Genomic DNA, 20334 nt, shown 5'->3' on the forward strand with positions numbered 1-20334 from the left:
GTTGAATATTAATCCTCTCAAAAAAATATTTGAAGAAATTTTCTATTTATTAATGAAATCTGAAATAGAAAAATTTTTAGGGGGTTCAAAATACCATATGACACCGGCAATGAAAAATTCATGTCAAAATTAGGTGTCAAAGTTCCCCCCAAAATTTGCTCTCAAAATCCAGATGTAATCAAAGAGCAGATTGCTATGAGGGATACGATTGTTGTTGTTTCATTGACACATGTATACATGTAGCTGGATAATATTATTTTCAAAACTAATTCAACTGCACATGTAAAATAGTTACAAAATAGCCAATCACGGATAAAAGTGTATGCATGAACAATGTAATTATGCCTATTGTGTTTTATTTTTGTACTATCAATTCCAAGTTTACTTTCCACAGCAGTCACTGAGACTCAGAGTGAGAGAAGGTATTTCACTTCGTATCTTATCACCTATATATATAGCTATTTTCCTACGTTAATACTAGGAGGAACCCCATTCCTAACTCTTTAAATATTTAATTTCCTTTGGGTCAGTGATCATGACTCCTTTCCGTACACATTTATCAGTTTAAATTGCGATCGTTTTTAATATAATACGACGTTTATTGACAGAACGGGCTAATACTCGATGTGTTGTTTTGATTCAGAATTCCAGGAAGTTACTTCCGGAAGGGAGACAACTCGAAACGATAATATATGGAAGACTCCATTTCGCCTGAAGGGGTGCTCTACGATGTGGACTACATGTATATTTATTTTAATTTAAATGATGCGTATGATTTAAAATTATGCAACAACAATAACCCTCAATAGCAGACATACATAGAAAAGATCCCATGAGTTATAAATTAATTAATTGAGTGGGGAATCCAGAGCAACCATTCAATCTAAAACCCCTTGAAGTCAAGAAAACTATACGCATGCGCATAACTTCCAAAACAAACCCTGTAGCAAGAACGTATATTAAACGACCTAGATGGTTCTCTATTTCTTCGTGGAAGTACATACTCAAATATCAGTTTCATAACGGTAACATATCAGAAAAACTCCACTTCAGTTCTTATACATGTATGACAGAAATATATAGATTTATCGGAATTCAGAGAACTCTCGCATTTTATCAAAATCTGGGAATTCCCTCTGACGTGTTTCTTAATTTATAAATACACTAAATATAAATACTGCTTAATTCTGATTTTCCGTGTTGTTAAGTACATGTACATGCATATAAGTCAAGGGAATTATCAAACATGAAGATTATGAAAAGAACATTATAGGAAAGTTGTTTAAGTTCAATCCCTTTGTTTGTTTTTACCTTTTAAAGCAAGACAATCATGAGAATCTGAGATGTTCCTTAATGTTTAGAATAAAACGATTGACTGAGGGCAATGCCCTGAGCCACCGGTATAAGTCTACAGATTGCTTGAAAGCAATCGTATACCAAAAAATGGCTTCAGCGTTATGACGTCGTAGGAAGGCGTCCCAGAAAAAAATTAAAATAGCCTTGCCAGACGACATAATTATTTGGACTACCAATATATCTTTTGGCTAGTAAGTTAGGTAGGGACTTACAGGCACTTGTTTCTGTCAATGAGGGGTTTATTACCCACACCCGTATGAAAAATCACAAAATCACTTGATTTTTCGTAAGGGTGTGGATAGAAACTAAACACCACATCGACAGAAACCTGTCTGTGTACCATCACTTATGACATGTATGGAAATTCAGTATTGTAAAATTTGATTTACCCAGACTGTCATTTCAGTGTAAAGTAAGACGAAGATTCTATGAATATGACATATAAATATAAACAATAAAATCAACCAATAATTAAATATAACTTACATATATTCAAAGTCATAATAAATTTCTGTTTTTCATTCCAGTTTTTACAAGGGACATAATTTACATATACTAATGCAACAAACTTAGTCGGAGAAGGAACGAAAATCCGAAACAGTATCTTAAAAAAAAAAAAATAGTTCCGCGTGTGTGTGTCTCATTGGTGGATCCATCGGGGGGTTCCGGTGTTGGCACCCCACATTTTTGGCTGATCAATACAACAAATGGAAGTTTTTAACGACCTTGACTGGCTTGCTGATCAATGCATTTGAATGGGGACATAATATAGTTGGACCCCCCCTGGCTGGTATTTTCAAAATGGCGACAGGAAACGTAAACAGAGAAATTATTTTCATATTGTGCCAGATTAAATATTCCTGGTTTTGCTACGATGATATGATATACAAATATGCTACAAACGGTTTAAAAAGGTTACTCGAAATCAAATAATTGAAATATAATTACCTTTCTGTGTATAAATGTGTAAATTGATTTCCTCTCGATTTTCTACACGCTCGCTCTTGCCCTCTTGCGCACTCGTGGTATTCATCCGCAACACGTCATTGATATTGAAGATCGTTTGATTAATATACAAATATTTTTAACGACAAAACATTTTCATATTATAAATTTGCACTAAGAAAATTTTTAAAAAACTGAGTATCCATTGAAAACGAATTTAAAAGAAGCAATACGGAATTTTATTCTGCACTATATAGGTCCGCGCGTCTATAATGTCGGTTATCATTCCAAAACTAATTATATATGCATCTCTTTGATCTTTGAAAAGTAGGCGATGGCAATACACCCGAGGCCCCTCAGGGGCCTCTGATGTAATTATACACACTAGACTTATGAAGTTTATTAACACCAATAATTTGATAAGTGAAAATCAGATTGGCTTCAAAGAAAAAGCTAGAACAGCAGATCATATGTTCTCATTAAAGTCTATTGTAGACAAATATAAAACTAAAAAAAAGAAAATTTTTGCAGCATTTATAGATCTGCGAAAAGCCTTTGATACTGTCTGGAGGGAGGGTTTATTCTACATTCTACTCCAAAACAGACTTCCAGGCAAACTTTTTAACGTCATCCAATCAATGTATAATGACAACAAATGCAGAATTAAATTTCAAAATGGTATTAGCCATGAATTTATATCAAATTGCGGAGTAAAACAAGGGGATGTACTTAGCCCCACTTTGTTTAATATTTATATAAATGGCCTTGTAAATGACCTTGATCATGCAAACACTCAACCAATTATTATAGGAGATGTTAAACTAACATCATTATTATATGCAGATGACATTATTTTATTGTCTGAAACCCAAGAAGGGCTACAAAATGCACTAAATGAGTTAACTAAATTTTGTTCCCTATGGAAACTTGATGTTAACAAACAAAAATCAAAAATTATAATATTCAATTCTAATGGAAAATCTCATTGTAATTATTTTAAAGTAGAAAAAGAACATCTTGAGACTGTTAAATCTATTTGTTACCTTGGAATAACTATAAATTGTTCAGGAAGTTTAAATCATTCAAAAAAAAATCTTATGGAAAAAGGAAGAAAAGCTTGGTTTAAAATTAAAAAAACAGTCTCTTTAGATAATTCCTGCAGTATGCTTGAAAAATTATTTGATACTTTAGTTGTTCCAATAACTCTTTATGGAAGTGAAGTTTGGGGTGTAAGCCAAGTGTTCAAAGATTCAGATCCATTTGAACATTTACATATTAAATTTATTAAAGAAATTTTAGGAGTACAGTGCAAAACAACAAATGTAGCCTGTTTAACTGAGACAAACAGAATCCCTTTGTACTTTAAAATTCACCTTTCAGCTATAAAATTTCTAAACCACATTGTAAACTCTCCTAACACTTTAGTCCATAAAATATATAATAATGTAGAGAAAACAAGTAAATGGGTTAACATTGTAAAAGACTGGTTAAATAAATTAGGTTTTGGTCATCTCACTTTTAATACTTTTAATTTAAAATATCACATAAATAGTATCCAACAGAGAATCTATGACCAGGCTTATCAAATTATGAATTGTTCTATCAATAAATGTGAAAAATTAAATTTCTTTTGTCATACTAAAAGAATTAGAAAAAGGCCCCCATATATTGATATATGTAAATTCAAAACCGACCGATCAGTTTTCAGTAAATTTAAACTAAGTGCGCATTCCCTAGCAATTGAAAGAGGGCGTTATACCAACATTGAAACAGACAAGAAATTGAGGATGAATACCATTTCTTCTCAATCTGTCCATGCTATAAATCATTAAGGGATACCTATATACAAAATATTAATAAAAATCTTAATTTCAATTTTATTAAATTGCAGTCCACTATAACATTAAATCATTTGACTGTACTTTTAAATAGCAGTCTACCAGTTATTATAAAAATCACCATAAAGTATATTAATGATTGTCTTTTATTAAGAACATCTGAGTAACTTTGTTTAATATGCAACCTAATTTTTGTTTGTGTTCTTTTTTTATAATTGTTCATGAACATTAACAATGTGTAAACTGTTGATATTTATAGCCTTTTTCTTCTTCGCTGTGAATACCACTGTCACTCTAATATAGTTATAATCAATTTAACTATTGTCAGTTTATTGTTTTAATTTTGTATGCCATGTAAATGTGTTTGTGCGAATAAAATATTGTATATTGTCTATTGTCTATAATAAAATCTACTCTCTCTGGGTATCCATGAAGAAGCTAATTTCAATTTAAAGTGGAAATTTCTTGTAAAATTTGGTAGACACAGATAGCATTATAATTGATTACATAATTGTTGTATAATACTAACATTGCATTTATTTGAAAGAGTAATCTGTTAGCTATCCATAAATACCACTTTTATAAATTTTCAAGCATTTTAAGCAAAGTTACAGCATTTTAAAATTGGGGAATTGGAGGTATAAAATATTTGTATTGTGCTACCTTAATTTGATAATTATGGTTGCAAGCTCCTTTGGAAATTTGAATTGAGATTTGACAATATCTTGAGGGAAATGATTGTTTTTTTGGAAAAGGGGGGGAGAGTGAATTTTTTTTTTAGGGTGTGGGTTAAAAAAGAATTTGGTTTGAATACAGCCATAATATCAGAGACATGTAATAATGTATTATATAATATGTCTGGCAATATGTATTGGTATGATTGCCAATGAAACTTAATTATTACTATCCACCAAAGTTCAATTTGCATGCTTTGCTAAAAGAAGACATATGTATTTTTTCTTTTATAGTTTTTTTAATTTATTAAAGTGTATGTTTCTATATTTCTTTCTATTTTAAATTATAAATATATACTGAACATCGTCCTGAATATGCATGAAGTATTTGCCACAGGACGTTAAGCAACCAACAATCAATCAATATACTGAACATCTTCATATTAAAATACCGGCAAAATAACGATACTCTCATAAAGCCAAAGACTCTTTAGCTTTATCTAAGACTTCCATAACTGCTATACCTGTATAGTAGTCTCAGATAAAGCTAAGTAGGCTATTTTGCTGGAGCCGGCAAAATAATCAAAGTGTGCTCTATTTCTATTCCAAGACCCCCCAAAAAATAAGCCTGACTTATGGCAAGCCATTTTACTATTTATTCTAATTTCAAGATACCTCCTATAATATTAAAGATATCTCCTTTAATATATAAGATATCTTATATAATCACATTTATAAGATATCTCATATATTATATAAGGTATCTTTAATGTTATATAAGATATCTTTAATGTTATATGAGATATCTTTAATGTTATATAAAATAACTCATAAAGTTTATATGATATCTTATATACTTTATAAGATATCTTCTAAAGTATATGAGATATCTTATAAACAATTTTTATATAAGATATCTTATATAATTCACTGGAAATGAGGGTATATTGGATAGGGACATAAATTTTGCCATGCAACAGGCCACCTACGGAACCCTCAAAGAGTTGTTGCAAGGGTTCTTAACGTGTAAAGAGCGTGGCACTCTCTTTACACGAGGCATCGGATTTAACGTCCCTCTTCTGACCGGACGTGACTGCGAACTTGATACATCCCGCACAGCGGTACCACGATTTCCCGAGAACTACGAGAACAACATAATATCCCGAAAACAAGATTATATATCCCGAGAACAAGATTTTTAATTGTGTTATAGGTGTTTTTATTGTGTTTTTACTACTTTTTACAATAATAAAGAATATTAATAAGAGATAATACTCGTTTTTATTCAATAAAAATGCAATTTCAGGTCAAAAAATCATTTTCTATGTCTTGTATGCAAAATCCTTGTTGACACAATATGGCGGACATTCTAAAGGTAGACAACTTAAGAAAATCAAAGTATTAGAAGATCTTAGAAGAACTGACATAAAATAATAGAGAACACATATAAAATTTTAAGAAAAAAAAAAAAAAAAATGGCAAATTTTGAATATCTTATTTTGGAATTTTGATAATTGAATGGTTTGTTTGATATGTTACTTTTATAATTTCAAGATTTCTTAAACAAATTATGTTACTATGATTGAAAAGACCATGTAATTATATGTTGTACCACTTTTGTTTTAAACATTAAATTTCTTGTATTTTATACCATTGTATACATTGGATTTGTACTTCAAATAAATAATCTGATCTCTATATTTCTTATTTTATATATCCAAAGAGAAGCATACGTTATTTATTGTGGTACTATGTCAATGAGTCAATCATAAATTCATTCATTAGAATTAATGAAATAGCATCAACACAGTTCAAATGCAGAATGATCACAATTAGATATTGCAAATGCACCAGATCACAAATAACGAAATTCTACAACACAAAATCCTCAGTGAGCAAACAGTACTACAGTACTTTGCTTTCAAGTCGAGTTATCTACCTTACAAAATATAACGTCCGCCATATCTGTATCTGTATCTGTATCTGTATTAGGAAATCCCTCCTTCAAAGGAGCACTTCACAATGAATATATATGTCTATACACACTTAGTTTGAAAATATAAAAAATATAAATATAAATGTACGCCCCGTGGGGTGTACGTTGGCTACAGTCTTTGACTCTTGCTCTTGCTAGACGGTAAAGTCTTTAAGAGTTCGTTTCTCTTGGCATGTAACGCATAGCATAATTTTCTGGATATGTATTCTACCATGAAACAATTGTCAGTGCATTTGCACCTGCAACCACAAGCACATAATAAGTGACTCGGATCTAAAATGAGCTGTGCGTCTATTACAACGTTAGTAAGATTAAAGCATTTGGTACAGTTTCTAAAGCTACAAAGAAAGCTTTCAAGTTCATGCAGGTATGGTATGCGGATATCATGCAAAGTCTTACATTCCAGAAGGAAGTGATCTACCGTTTCTGCGGATTCTTTGCATAGTAAGCAGGTTGGATCTACGCTATTTTGATTAAATGAAGCTTTGTTGCTTTGAAGATAGTAGGTGCCTGTAAGGAGCTTTAGTTTTGTTTGAAGACGACTTATATCCTGAGATGATGTGCCTACACTTGCAAGACAAGGATGAGTGTTTCGCCAGAGTATATTGTTAGTGGATAGATAATTGAGAGAACTATATAGGGATACTTTTGTTCTCAATTGATCATGCCAGACACTGTCAACTGCTTTTTTTACTTGTGTTTTCCATCGATTTGCGTTGATCGGATTGAGCATTAGATCATGAGCTGAAGGTAGATTATATTGGGCTAGAATGCATCTTGCTTTTGAGAACCAGCTTTGAGAGTTGAAACCAGACATAAGTAGTTGTCGTTCAGCTAGTTCCTTTTCTATTGAGGATTCCATTCCACATATTTTGTTATAAATATTTATGACAGCTTTATGTATTGTTCCTTGTATTGGAATTACTCCTGTCATAGTATAGACAGCTGCATCTGCAGTATTATTTGGCAGTGATAGGATTTGTTTCATTGCTTTCCTATAGAATACTTCTAATGGCTCTATGTGTTTTTTGTCTGGAAGTAATATATCTAGTCCATAGATAAGGACAGGTAGGATATATATTTGAAAAATATGTAGACAAGTAATTGGGTTGAGACCATTCTTTCCGTGAAGACCAGCACCCATTAGGCTATACATTGTCCGTCTGGCTTTAGATATATTTCCTTCAATATGAATATTGATTGTTTTCTTTAAGTCAGAGCTGTGTTTAATTCCTATATGAAGAGCCGAGCTTGGCTGAAGCATAGCTGTATTATTGATCTCAAATTCAAAGTCTGTATTTCGTGTGGAGGGCACATTTTTCAGTACAAGACTCTTGGTGGGTTGGAGTTTATATTTTTCCTGAATACTGTAGTTTTCAACTGTACTTATCATTGACTGGAGATCTGAAGGTGAATTTGCAACCAGGGCGACATCATCAGCGCAGGTCGGCGAACCACAATATATATTCCCAATGTAGGAACCCAGACCGCTATTTTCCAGTTGGTCTAGAATGTCGTTTATATAAACTTTGTAGAGTTCGGTACTGAGAATTCCACCTTGTCGTACTCCTTGGTGAACAGGGAATGGATTTGATATTAAACCATTCCATTTGATGGAGGTTATGGCATAAGTACTAAGTTGGCGTATTAAGAGCCAGAGTGTTCCACCTACTCCTGATAAGAAGAGTTTACGATGCAAGCTATCATGGTTGACGACATCGAAAGCAGCCTTAGCATCCAGTAGAGCAACAAAAATAGGTAGTTTTTGGTCCATGGATTCTGCAATTGATTCTAATAGTATGAGAGCACTGTATAGTGGAGAAACTCCGGGAGTAAAGCCTCTTTGTAGACGATTTTGAAGAATATCAATAATGTCTCGGATCAGCTGTCTGAGGAGTATTTCTAGTATTTTCCCAATAATTGGAAGTACAGTGATACCTCGGTAATTTTTTGCATCTGTTGACAACCCTTTATTTTTGAAGATTGGGGTTAGTATTCCATGTTTTAGGCAATCTGGAACTGAGGCTTCCTTGCAGATGTTGTTAATAATTGCTGTAACTCCTTGTAGTAAAGCATCACCACCATATCGGATGTGTTCTGCTGTTATGCCATATATATCTGGTGCTTTGTTGGTGTTAAGCTGGTTTATAGCTTTGTCAACTTCTTCTGATGTAAAGACTAGGGGTTCCGCATTTTCTTTGCAAATTTCTTCAATGATATCAATATCAAATTTCTTGTTGGTATCAGATTTGAGATCAGTAGTTTCCGGTGTTGCAAGCTTGCTAAAATGCTCATTCCAGCCTTGGAGTATCTCTTCTCTTGTAGAATATGTTTTATCTTCTACGCATAGATCTGATATGCCATTTCTTTTCGACTTCCTCTGTGCATTAACTAGTTTGTGGAAGATTTTACTGTCTCTTTGTTTTGCATTCATAATTGTCTGTAATGATTCATCCCTTTGTCGTGCAATTTCTTGTCTTCTGGCTTTTCGCAGTTGTTTCTTGGTTCTTTTTCTGACTTGCATTGTTTCACCAATCTGTGGTTTCCCCTCCATTTTCCATTCATAGAGTGCTTTTTTGTTCGTTTTTAAGGAATTTTCAATCTCATCATTCCATATATGTTTGCTACGTTGTGATGACTTTTTTGATGTTGGTACAATACTTTCTTGAGTAGCTATGATGGTATCCATTAGTTTAGTTATTGCAGTTGGATCATTTTCGAAATCAATTATATTCTCTTGGAGGCTTTTGGTTAAACATTCTTGATATTGAAGTAAATCAATTTTATCCCATTTAATTTTGTTTGAAGTAAAATTTTTATCTTTTTCTTTCCCCGAATCCATTTCTATTTCAATTTCTGTTAATAAAGGATAATGGTCGGAGGTATTGTTTGGTAACATGTCTAGCCTAATGGTGTTGTTGACTTTGTCGGCCAAGTTGCTATGCACAAAGATATAATCTATTGTAGATGACTCATTGCCATTCGGATGGATGAATGTTAGAGGAGTAGGTTTAAATGCAAGTTTTTTAGAGTTGATAAATTCTTCCATCCAGATTGATCTTGCCAGTTTCTTTGAGGATTTCATCAAATCACAGTTCCAGTCGCCACATAAAACTGGGGTACATGTATCTGAGTATTTGGTAATTATCTCATGAAGTTGATCTAAACATTCTTTGAAATGGGTGTTTGCTTGTTTTGATCCATTACAGGGCATATAAGCACATATCAGTAAAATTGGTTTTGGTTTGGTTTGTTTTCAACAAGGAATTTGCATATAAGTAACAAGACATAAAAATCTATTTTCTGAAGATTGCGTGTACTTTTATTAATTATGAACGCCATAAACCTTAATTATTGTATGCTGTTACACTTATTTAAGCAAAAAAACACATATAAAACCATAAAAAATCTTGTTCTCGGGATATATAATCTTGTTTTCGGGATATTATGTTGTTCTCGTAGTTCTCGGGAAATCGTGGTACCCCCCGCACAGCCAAACGGACGCCCCACTTCGGCAAGCGTTTTACTGCCGGTCGGCCAGACCAAGTGACCATATTTCTATACCCCTAGTCACCCTTGGGGAAACTATATAAGATATCTTGAAGTAAGAATAAATAGCAAAACGGCTTGCCATACATACTGACTTCTTGTTTCCGATATTCGGTAGCCTAATTCTTGATGAACTTGGAGATCATTTGTTTTTATCACTCTTCATTATAAAACCTTTACGGAATTGAATATGCCCTTAGCTTTAAACTAATACGGACCCTTTGACAGATACTTAAACAATTTTTATTAAAAATATGTGGTTTTATCATATGGCGGGAAATGAGTTGTCGAACTTTGTCTAACCCGAAGACTTGCTTGTTGTTGCTATTAGTAACGCCAAGCGCTTTACCTATTTCCTGCTTTATTTCGTGCTGTTTACCTGTTTTCATCAACCAGTGCAGCAAAGGTCAGGTAAGATAAGAGCGATAAACATCATAAACGAATAAGGTTCTTAATGAAATTATAAATATTCTGATTTAAGATCATCAACCAAGCATGAATGATCAGTTCAGTAAACGGGTAAGGTAAAAAGAAGATGAGTTCAAAATGTAAAAATTTTTGTTCTCGGTTGCAGTTCTTGGACATTTATATATTTATTATCAAATTTCTTTATTTGTCACAGTAGACCTTATTTTTTAATCTTTCATTTATCATTTGAAGGTTATTCCAGCTTTACAACAATTAGTCTATAACCAGTATGCTGTTACTGCATGGTTATAGACTAATATCTTATAAACAGAGAATGTTTAATTTTGCGAGCCGTAAGGCGAAAGAAATTCATTCTCAAGACTGGTATTTATCGCAAATACGCCTCAAGAAAATGCTTTATCTGTTTAATTACACCAAATATTAACTTTCAAAAACGCATTGATGATCATGACGTTTATCAAGCGTTGAGTCGGATGGAGTATTTTTTGGCATGGCAAAGAGGGTAAAAAAGGCACATCCTTTTTGCATATACCCCGGCGGCGTTAAAAAATAAACGATATTTGATGATAGTAAATTGGTGAAAAATCAACCAATCAAAACCCAAGATTCTTACATGAGGTGTAATTATGTCAACATCATGTTTTCTTGATAAATATAGGAATTTGTTTCAAATTATTGTTGAAGAATTGATGTTTTATCAATGGGGTCTATTGGCAAAGATGACATTATTGAACAATTGATTCAAACTGTGACTTTATAAGATAAGCAATTATATTGGGTTCAACAACTTACAGAAAAGAGCGACGATTTACAGAAAAGAACCGAAAAGGACCAAAAAAAGGTTCTTTTCTGTAAATCGTCGCACTTTTCTGTAAATCGTTGGACCGATTATATGTGACATCAGAATTGCAGAAATATGTTAAATTAAAGATGAATATATGAAAGTTGTTGAAGAGGATACACTAAAAGACCTGTTATTGTTGCTTTTTAATCTAGCCTTTGAAATACTAGGGGTCCTTTATAACTTGCTGTTCAGTGTGAGCCAAGGCTCTGTGTTAAAGGCCTTACCTTGACCTATAATGGTTTACTTTTATAAATTGTTACTTGGATGGAGAGTTGTCTCATTGACACTCATACCACATCTTCCTATATCAATATGTATAGACCTATTTACACTTCTATATTTTTATCTGAATTTGGTCTGATTGACCTTAGATCTGTCTCAGAATAAGTTATAAACCTTCTGGTGTCATGCAACAAACATGTACATGTACTATGGTCAAATAAACTAAACTTAACGGTAGTCTTCATCATTCTTGACATTAATCTAGTTCAAATATTTAAAATGATGTCTTGAAACTTTAAGGCTATTTTATTTTTTTTGCTCTGAGGCCTTCTTACATAGGAATTCATCATTGCAAAAAGATAGAAATATAGAGTATTAATACAAACATGTTAATTTTGAAAGGTCCTTTTCCTCCTTCTCTAATTATGAACTAGTCCAAATAATTATGACGTCTGGCAAGGCTATTTTAATTTTTTTCCTGGAAGGAAGGTGTCCCAGAAAAAAATTTATATAGCCTTTAATACCAGACATCATAATTATTTAGACTAAATCTGAACTTACATGTATCAAATGTTTATGCCACTTGAAGAAAAAAAAAATCACATTTTGTCTGAAATTGATAATTTTTCTTTAGTCACATTTATCATAGAGCAATATTATGTCATGTCCCCAAAGGTGTATGTTTAAATTAATACAGAAAACAACGCATATCCCTATATCTTCATAAATCAACCAAAAACAGAGAATTTGTTATAAATGAAGTAAAATTAGTTTTCAGAAGGTAACAGCAATATGTTAGTGAATAAGTGGTATATATGACAAATTGTTATCGCTTTGCAATGTTTCTCTTGCAATATTACAATTTGAAACTTTGTAGACCTGATGGACTAATTTTGTTATTTTTTTTATGTCAGAATAAGTTATGCTTTTTGAACCATCTGCCAAATTTGACTGTGTGAAAACTAAACTGATGGATAGAAAAATGTTATGTAAAAAATCTTTCCCCTTAAATTTATGATAAAAGATTTAAATTTTATTTACAGAAATATTTTTTTCTTGTAAATCTGAAAGTAGAGAGAGAATGAAAGTCACTATCAGATTGTCTGCTTGTCTTGGTTCACATGTGTATAATCCTTTTTCTGATGATAAATAATAATTTGTTATCAATTTTACAAAATTTACTTATTATCCCTGCCTCTCACTTGAAGTCTTATAAAGTGGTTCTCAAATAGTATCACCTAAGTTTTGGTAGACGCTGAACTGATAGAATATGTTTTAAAAATAACTGTTTGGACAAGCCACCTGCTATTGAGATAAAGGAGGGTAGAAATGCACTTTACCGTCAGGTGTCAAACGACCATTTCCTGCTACAATTATCATCAATTGATTAAAATGTTAACGTGATTCGTCAAAATATCCTTCTCAGGATTCGTCAGAGCTCTCAATTGATTATTGTTACTTTTATTTTCGGAAAAAAATTAAAGTGATTCGTCAAAATCAATCAAATTTTTTATTGTCTAAAAGAAAGTGCGCATTTTATTGTCATGCACCAGAAATTACGGTTAACATCATTTGACAAGAATTTTTACCCTTATTCGTCATGAACGTCCCCATTACCACGCTCATAAAGAGCAGCAATCAATTTGAACTACAGGGTACATTATTTTTTTATTATTATTATCTACCCTTCATTCAAAGATTTGACAAATATATATATTATGTTTTTTTCATGCAGTGCTTACATTTTGTACATTATTGAATGGAGCAGTGGCGGATCCAGAGGGGAGTTCTGGGGGTTGGAACCCCCCCCCCCCCCCTTTTTTTCGGCCGATCTATGCATTTGAATGGGGACATATAGTTGGAACCCCCCTTTATCCTGGGTTGGGATTCCCCCCTTTTTTAAAATGGCTGGATCCGCCCCTGTGGAGGCAGAAGATTTTAATTTTGTATCAATACGTTATTAGTTGCCTCATTGGCAATTATACCATATCTCCTTATTTTTATATTAATGTATAGGTCTTGCCTGTATTGAATCAATATCTTTATTGTCACTAGATAATGTTTTCTTTGGTCAAGGCTGTGTTTGTTAGTAAGAGAACACTTGAAAAATACCACCCACAGCATTACTTGATTGAAATGGGTTTTTCTATTTTCCAATTTATAAGAAAAAAAAATTGGTAGTCAAAATTATTAAAAACTAAATTTGTCAGGTAAAATGAATTATCTACAGGTATTCGCTCTATTAGTTTAAGATTAACCAATAAAAACCACAGTAAAGACTTTTTTTCTTCTTCTAAAACTTTTTATATTTTGACAAGGTGATACATTAAAATATACCTGTTGTTAGATCTGTACCTTAAAATATACCTGTTGTTAGATCTGTACCTATTGTCATTTAAGTTTATATGTTTATTTTGTTGCCCCACAGATTATTACAATGAACAAGATTTTAGTTGGATACACACTGTATACATGTAACATTTAAACTTATTGTAGGCTAATTACGGTGTGAACTACAAATATACTAGTAAAGTTACTGTTTAAACAGCTGATAATCTTCAATTCTCTCAACACTTTTGAACTTTATGTTTCATCTTTGACCTTATTTGAATTATATAATAAGGTCACATTATAGTGAATGTGTCATGTCAGATTTTTATAAGGCCTAAAATAACATTTTCACTAGTACAATCACTGTACTTTTTTTTTAATTTGTGCCTACTTTGAAAATTATAATAGAGAGAAACTTTATATACCATAGCACAAATAATCAGCAAGATAAGTTCTACAAATAAGTCAACATGGGTGAAATTGTCTGATGACCGCTGATTACTGCCCTCAAGGACATTTTTTTGCGTAATATCTGAAAAGTATAATAGATAAATAGAAACTTAAATATATAAAGATGATCAACAAGATCTACAAATATACATTTAGTATAGTTGAAAATTTTTCTGATGATCCTTTATTGAAGTTATTGTCCTTTAATGATAGATCTGACAAGTTTTTTTTTGCGATTTTGGCTTATATCTGGGAAAAAACTATAACAGATAGATAGAATAAATTAGCAAAAAATGATCAGCAAGACATGATCTACAAAAAGTCAACATGGTTTAATTTGTCTGATAACCCTCATTGGAGTAAATCTCTTCAATAAGGATTTTTATCATATTTTTTTGCATTCCTGGGTGCTATCTGAGAAAGCTATATTAGATAGAAAATTAAATAAGCAAAAATAATAGAAAGAATTAGTAGCTAGATCAACAAAGAAGAGATTTTGTCATGAGTTTTAATTTAGTCTTTAGTCCATAAAGATGGAGAGTACTCATTGTTAAAGATGCACATAGATATTGGTGAGCGACACAGGCTCCTCTAGTTGCACTTTACACAATATTAATTCCTCTACATAAAGGCTTTATAAGGATTATGTACACTTGTAATGATACAATGCTATTCATATAGAAATTTTATAGAAAATCTACAGCCTTTCCCCTTGTACTCTCATATTTGGCGATTCGATTGTTGATAGATTTCATGGATCAGGTTAAGTTTTGGTGGTCAATTCCAAATCTCAGATACTATAAGCAATAGGGCTAGTATATTTGGTGTATGGAAGGACTGTAAGGTGTACATGCCCAACTTGCAGGTGTCATCTGACCTTGACCTCATTTTCATGGTCCAGTTGTTATAGTTAAGTTTTTGTGTTTTGGTCTGTTTCTCTCATACTTTATGCAATAGGTCTACTATATTTGTTGTATGGAATGATTGTAAGGTGTACATGTCTAACGGGCAGATGTCACCTGACCTTGACCTCATTTTCATGATTCAGTGATCAAAGTTAAGTTTTTAAGTTTTGGTCTTTTTATCTAATATTATATGCCAAAGGTCAACTATATTTGGTATATGGAAATATATTATGACCTATATATTAGTACGGCAGGTTTTATTTGACCATGACCTCAATTTTAGGGTTTATTGCACAGTGTTAAGTTTTTGTGTTTTGGTCTATTTTTCTTCAACTTTAAGTAATAGGTCAACTATATTTGTTGTATGGAAGCATTGTTAGCTGTACATTCTGTCTGGCATGGTTCATCTGACCTTGACCTCATTTTCATGGTTCATTGGTCTTTGTTTAGCTATCTTGGTTAATGTAAAGTTTATGTGACAGTTGTAATAAAGCTTTATACTTAGGACTATCAACATAATATCAATGATTAGTAAAGAAGGCGAGACATTTCAGTGTGTCCACTCTTGTTTCTGGTTAAAGGACAATTTAAAAAAAATTATAAGCAGTGTAATGGAGGTAATCTAAGTCAGATTTAAAGAATAGCTGTTATTATGTATTAAAAAATGATGATTGTCTTGCGATGATTAGCTGTAAATTTATTTTTAGAAGTTATTATTTATTAATATTAATTTTAACCATGACTGTATGTCATTTTATATTTTAATATTTTATGATGTATTTAAAAGATTAGTTATTTTAACAGCATAGTGAATTGCTCAAAAGCAAATATTTTTTTTTTGTAATTTCGCTAGACCACATTCATTCTGTGTCAGAAACCTATGCTGTGTCAACTCTTTAATCACAATCCAAATTCAGAGCTGTATCAAGCTTGAATGTTGTGTCCATACTTGCCCCAACTGTTCAAGGTTCGACCTCTGCGGTCGTATAAAGCTGCACCCTGTAGAGCATCTGGTTAAAAACATGTACATGGAAGTTTGTGGACACGAGACAAGTGTCCATCATTGTTACCTAGATTTTTAAAGGATTGACCAATAAGTCTTCAGTATGCATTTATTAAGAACTTATTACGTGCAAGTGAAAGTTTTTATATTATTTTTATATTTGCCAATGCTGATTTTTTTCTTTAATCTTGTACCATTTGTTGACGTTCCCATGCCACTGCTGTTTTTCTAGGAAATAAAAGATAAATCATTTATTTTGGAAATAACTTTGGTTTATATCTTATTTTCTGAATGCTTAAGAGAAGATTTATATTGTATTTCCTGTGAAAAAGTGAAATTTAATTATCTAGAAAATAGTGTTGACTGAAGTTTCTCTGAGTGTTTAATGTTTGTACAATGATTACCAGAGTTTATCATGTAAAAAAGTGTTTTGTGCCTAGAAACAGATTATGGTATTGCATTAATGATTTGAAGAATATTTAAAAAAAGGATTTATTAATATACTTGGCTAATTAGTATCAAAACTTCTTAAAGAAAAATAAACGAAGGCGTATTTGGTCTATGAAGTCCTTTATAGCTTATTATGGGCCAGCATTAGCTTTTAATTGCCATCACTTGGCATTTGTCCTAAATCATCCAGTGTAAAAAAATCAAAATCTTTCCCTATGTAAAAGCTTGAAGTAAATGGAAACCAAACTTAGCCTGTCATTGACAGATCTACCTTATAACTTTTAATGATGAGACAGTAATCATTACAACATGGCCTCTATGATTTGAAACAGCTGATTTAAAGGGTAAATTACATTTTTTTGTTGAATATCCAAACAATGATTGTAGACAAGAGAAATGTTAAATGATGTACAATGTTCAGAATATCAAAATTTTCCTACATTTACTTGATAGTGATATCAAATGACTCCTTTCAGAGTTATTGCCCTTGAATGACCACTTTTACTTTTAAATCTTGTAACATATAAAAAGAGCAAAAACATGAGCACTACAATATTTATGCTGCTGACTGATACCATTGATGGATTCCTTATAGGAGTTATTGCCCTTATTAAATGTTATTTGATTATTTTCTGAATATAATAGAAAAAGCAAAGATGCTGATGGGACTAAAACTATTGATTGACTCTTGTGAGTGGTTGTTCTAAAAATGTTGGCTTTGAAAACAATTATATAGCATCTGTACTATGATACAGAAATTGTGAACAGTTCTCCCTCAACAAAAATTCTGATATGACTGAAACCTTAAATTGACTCCAGGGGTTGAAGTCATAAAACTTTGCTCAGTGCTTGGAGCACAAAAATCATGCTTGAAACATGAAATCCAACATTTTGATTGGTTAATTTTAGAGTACAAGTACAAAAACTGACTCGAAAGTTTTCTTGACCACAAGGATGAGGTTGATGAACATGAATGGCAATTTTAACCATGTTTAAGCATTTTTGTTTTTAACATTTTTTATTAAGTAGATAAGAAAAATTGGCAATATGTATACTGGAAATTGAATCAAAATAGTCGACAATTTTACAATGTAAATTTATAGTTATTTACCATTAATGATGATTTTTATAAACTTTAAATGTTTTGAAGGTAGTAGTTTTGAAATTTACAATTATAGATTCGGAGAGGCTGTAAAAAGCAAGATTGATAAACAAGCAATCTATAAAATTGGATTTACAAATCCTATTATTGGTTTGTTCTGACGCCTGTGGAATTTCCACTTTAATTGTTGCCCTATTGTTTGTTGTGAGAGCATTACTATGCTCATTCTCACTTTATATATACGTCACTTTCTGTCATCTTAATCATAATTACCTATACCATGATATTATTGATTAAGGACTTGAAAGCAACCAGTTTTCTTTCTCATTAACTATAGATTTGAGCTTAACTTCCTCAGGAGGATTTCACCAGGCAGTATACAGTAATGTCAGGACCTGCACTTTATAGATTGTTAATTTCAGTTGTATCCATTTCAGATTGTTGTGACAGGTGTTTTAGACAGGTGATCATATGTGTTAATTGATCAATTGATGCACAGTAAATAGTGATGAACATTTATCTGGCAATGGAACTGACATAGAATCTATCAACATGATAAATATTAAACTGGTGATATGGTGGAAACTCATATGATGAAAGAAGTTTCTAACAATAATCAGTCTGAGATGTTAAATGGAGAAGCTGCAAACCCAGAAGAAGAGCCAAAAGAACCTCAGACTTCCGAGGAGGAACAACCTAAACAGAGAAAATCTACTCCTTACGAACGCCTTTCATTCGATTTAACTAATGATCAAAGATGCTTGAAAGAAATAACTTTAGGAAAAAGGATTGGGTTTTACAGAATTCGTGGAGAATTAGGGAGTGGGAACTTTTCTCAAGTCAAAATGGGAATCCATGCACTAGTCAAAGGTAATTTAAATGTTTGAGAAGGAAAAAAATCATGATATCAGTTTTTATAAGTATAACATATATTTTGTAAATATTACCATTTATGAAATACTATTCCATTTCATCCTTAAATGATTTTACATTTACATGATTTTAAGCTATTAATTTTTGCTCTCATTTCATTATATTACAAAAAATGTGTACAGTGTTAATATGAAGAAGGTGCCGTATTCTCATTTGGAGACGTGAAAGGTTTTATATTTTAAATACAGACAACAGTTTGAAACAAACAGTGATTTGTAAATAATTTCAGATACATGTACACTTATTTTCTAACTTAAGGTCATACAACTGTGACATTAACAGTGGAGGTAATGACGTTAAACATATATTGTTATTTTTTATGATGCCAAACTGTGACATTTTGAGACAAAATGCAGTTTTCAACTAATTTCAAACATTAGCTGGAAAACAAGTACATGGAACCCTCTTTTATAAAATGACATTTGTAAAGAAGCAATGGCGGATGCAGAGGGGTTCTGGGGGTTGGGACCCCACCCCTTTTTTGGACGATCAATTCTATTGAATGGGGACATGTAGTTGAACCCCCCTGCCTCCCTATTATCCTGATTTGAGAACCCATTTTAAATAAAAATGGCAGGATCAACCTCCCAGACGATCTCCTAAATCATTTTTACAAAAAATGACATGTGCTATAAGTTTTTTAACAAAAAGTTAGGTATATTTGTTTGAGGATAGAATTGTTCAAGAAACATAAATTTAGAATAAATGTCTAAAACTTCACCCCTTTACCTCTATTTTTATATTGCATATCTTAATTGAAAAGGTGAAAAATAGTTTGTATGCAAAGGAGTAATTTTGGTAAGGTCCATATTTTGCCCTGATAATAAAGTTCAATGTTACAAGATAAAAAATGTTTTAGAGTGACTTAAAGACATGGGAGAAAGTTAGATATAACTATTACGGTCAAAATTTTTATTTTTTAAGCATAGATTTTTTACATCCAAAAAGGTCAAAATAAGAAATTTTGGCAAAATTTGTCAAAATTGGCTGGATTTCAGCCAAATTTAGGACCAGGAAACATAGAGGGCAGGCACCAACAACCTAAATATTCAAACGTTGTCGACGTTTGCGCTCTATGTTTCCTGCCCAATAACCAATGGATATTTACCCAATTTTCCTTGATTTTTGGTGGAAATTTAAATAAGTACTATTTCTGATGTCATGTATACAACGCAGGAACATAAATTTTCAACAAAAATGCATATTTCCTATAATAGTCAATGTATTAGCTATGATACATTGTGATATTGGTCAATAAAACTTACCGGTAGTTTGAAATTTAAGCTAAAAAAGGGGGCCATTTTAGG

General features: G+C 32.0%; 1 protein-coding gene across 2 annotated transcripts in view; it reads left to right on the plus strand.

Moving 5' to 3' along the window:
- Positions 1 to 10651: 10651 nt before the first annotated feature.
- LOC143053594 (serine/threonine-protein kinase NIM1-like) overlaps positions 10652 to 20334 on the plus strand; it is a 37415-nt gene continuing 27732 nt past the window's right edge. The window contains exons 1-2 of one of the 2 annotated variants that reach the window (XM_076226387.1): positions 10652 to 10769; positions 18532 to 18964. In XM_076226387.1, the coding sequence (XP_076082502.1) occupies positions 18670 to 18964 (295 nt within the window). In that variant the 5' untranslated portion in view covers positions 10652 to 10769; positions 18532 to 18669. The remainder of the gene's footprint in view (positions 10770 to 18531; positions 18965 to 20334) is intronic. The other variant, XM_076226394.1, reaches the window with a different exon arrangement.

This window comes from Mytilus galloprovincialis, chromosome 1, assembly GCF_965363235.1.
Source record: "Mytilus galloprovincialis chromosome 1, xbMytGall1.hap1.1, whole genome shotgun sequence".
NCBI lineage: Eukaryota > Metazoa > Mollusca > Bivalvia > Mytilida > Mytilidae > Mytilus > Mytilus galloprovincialis.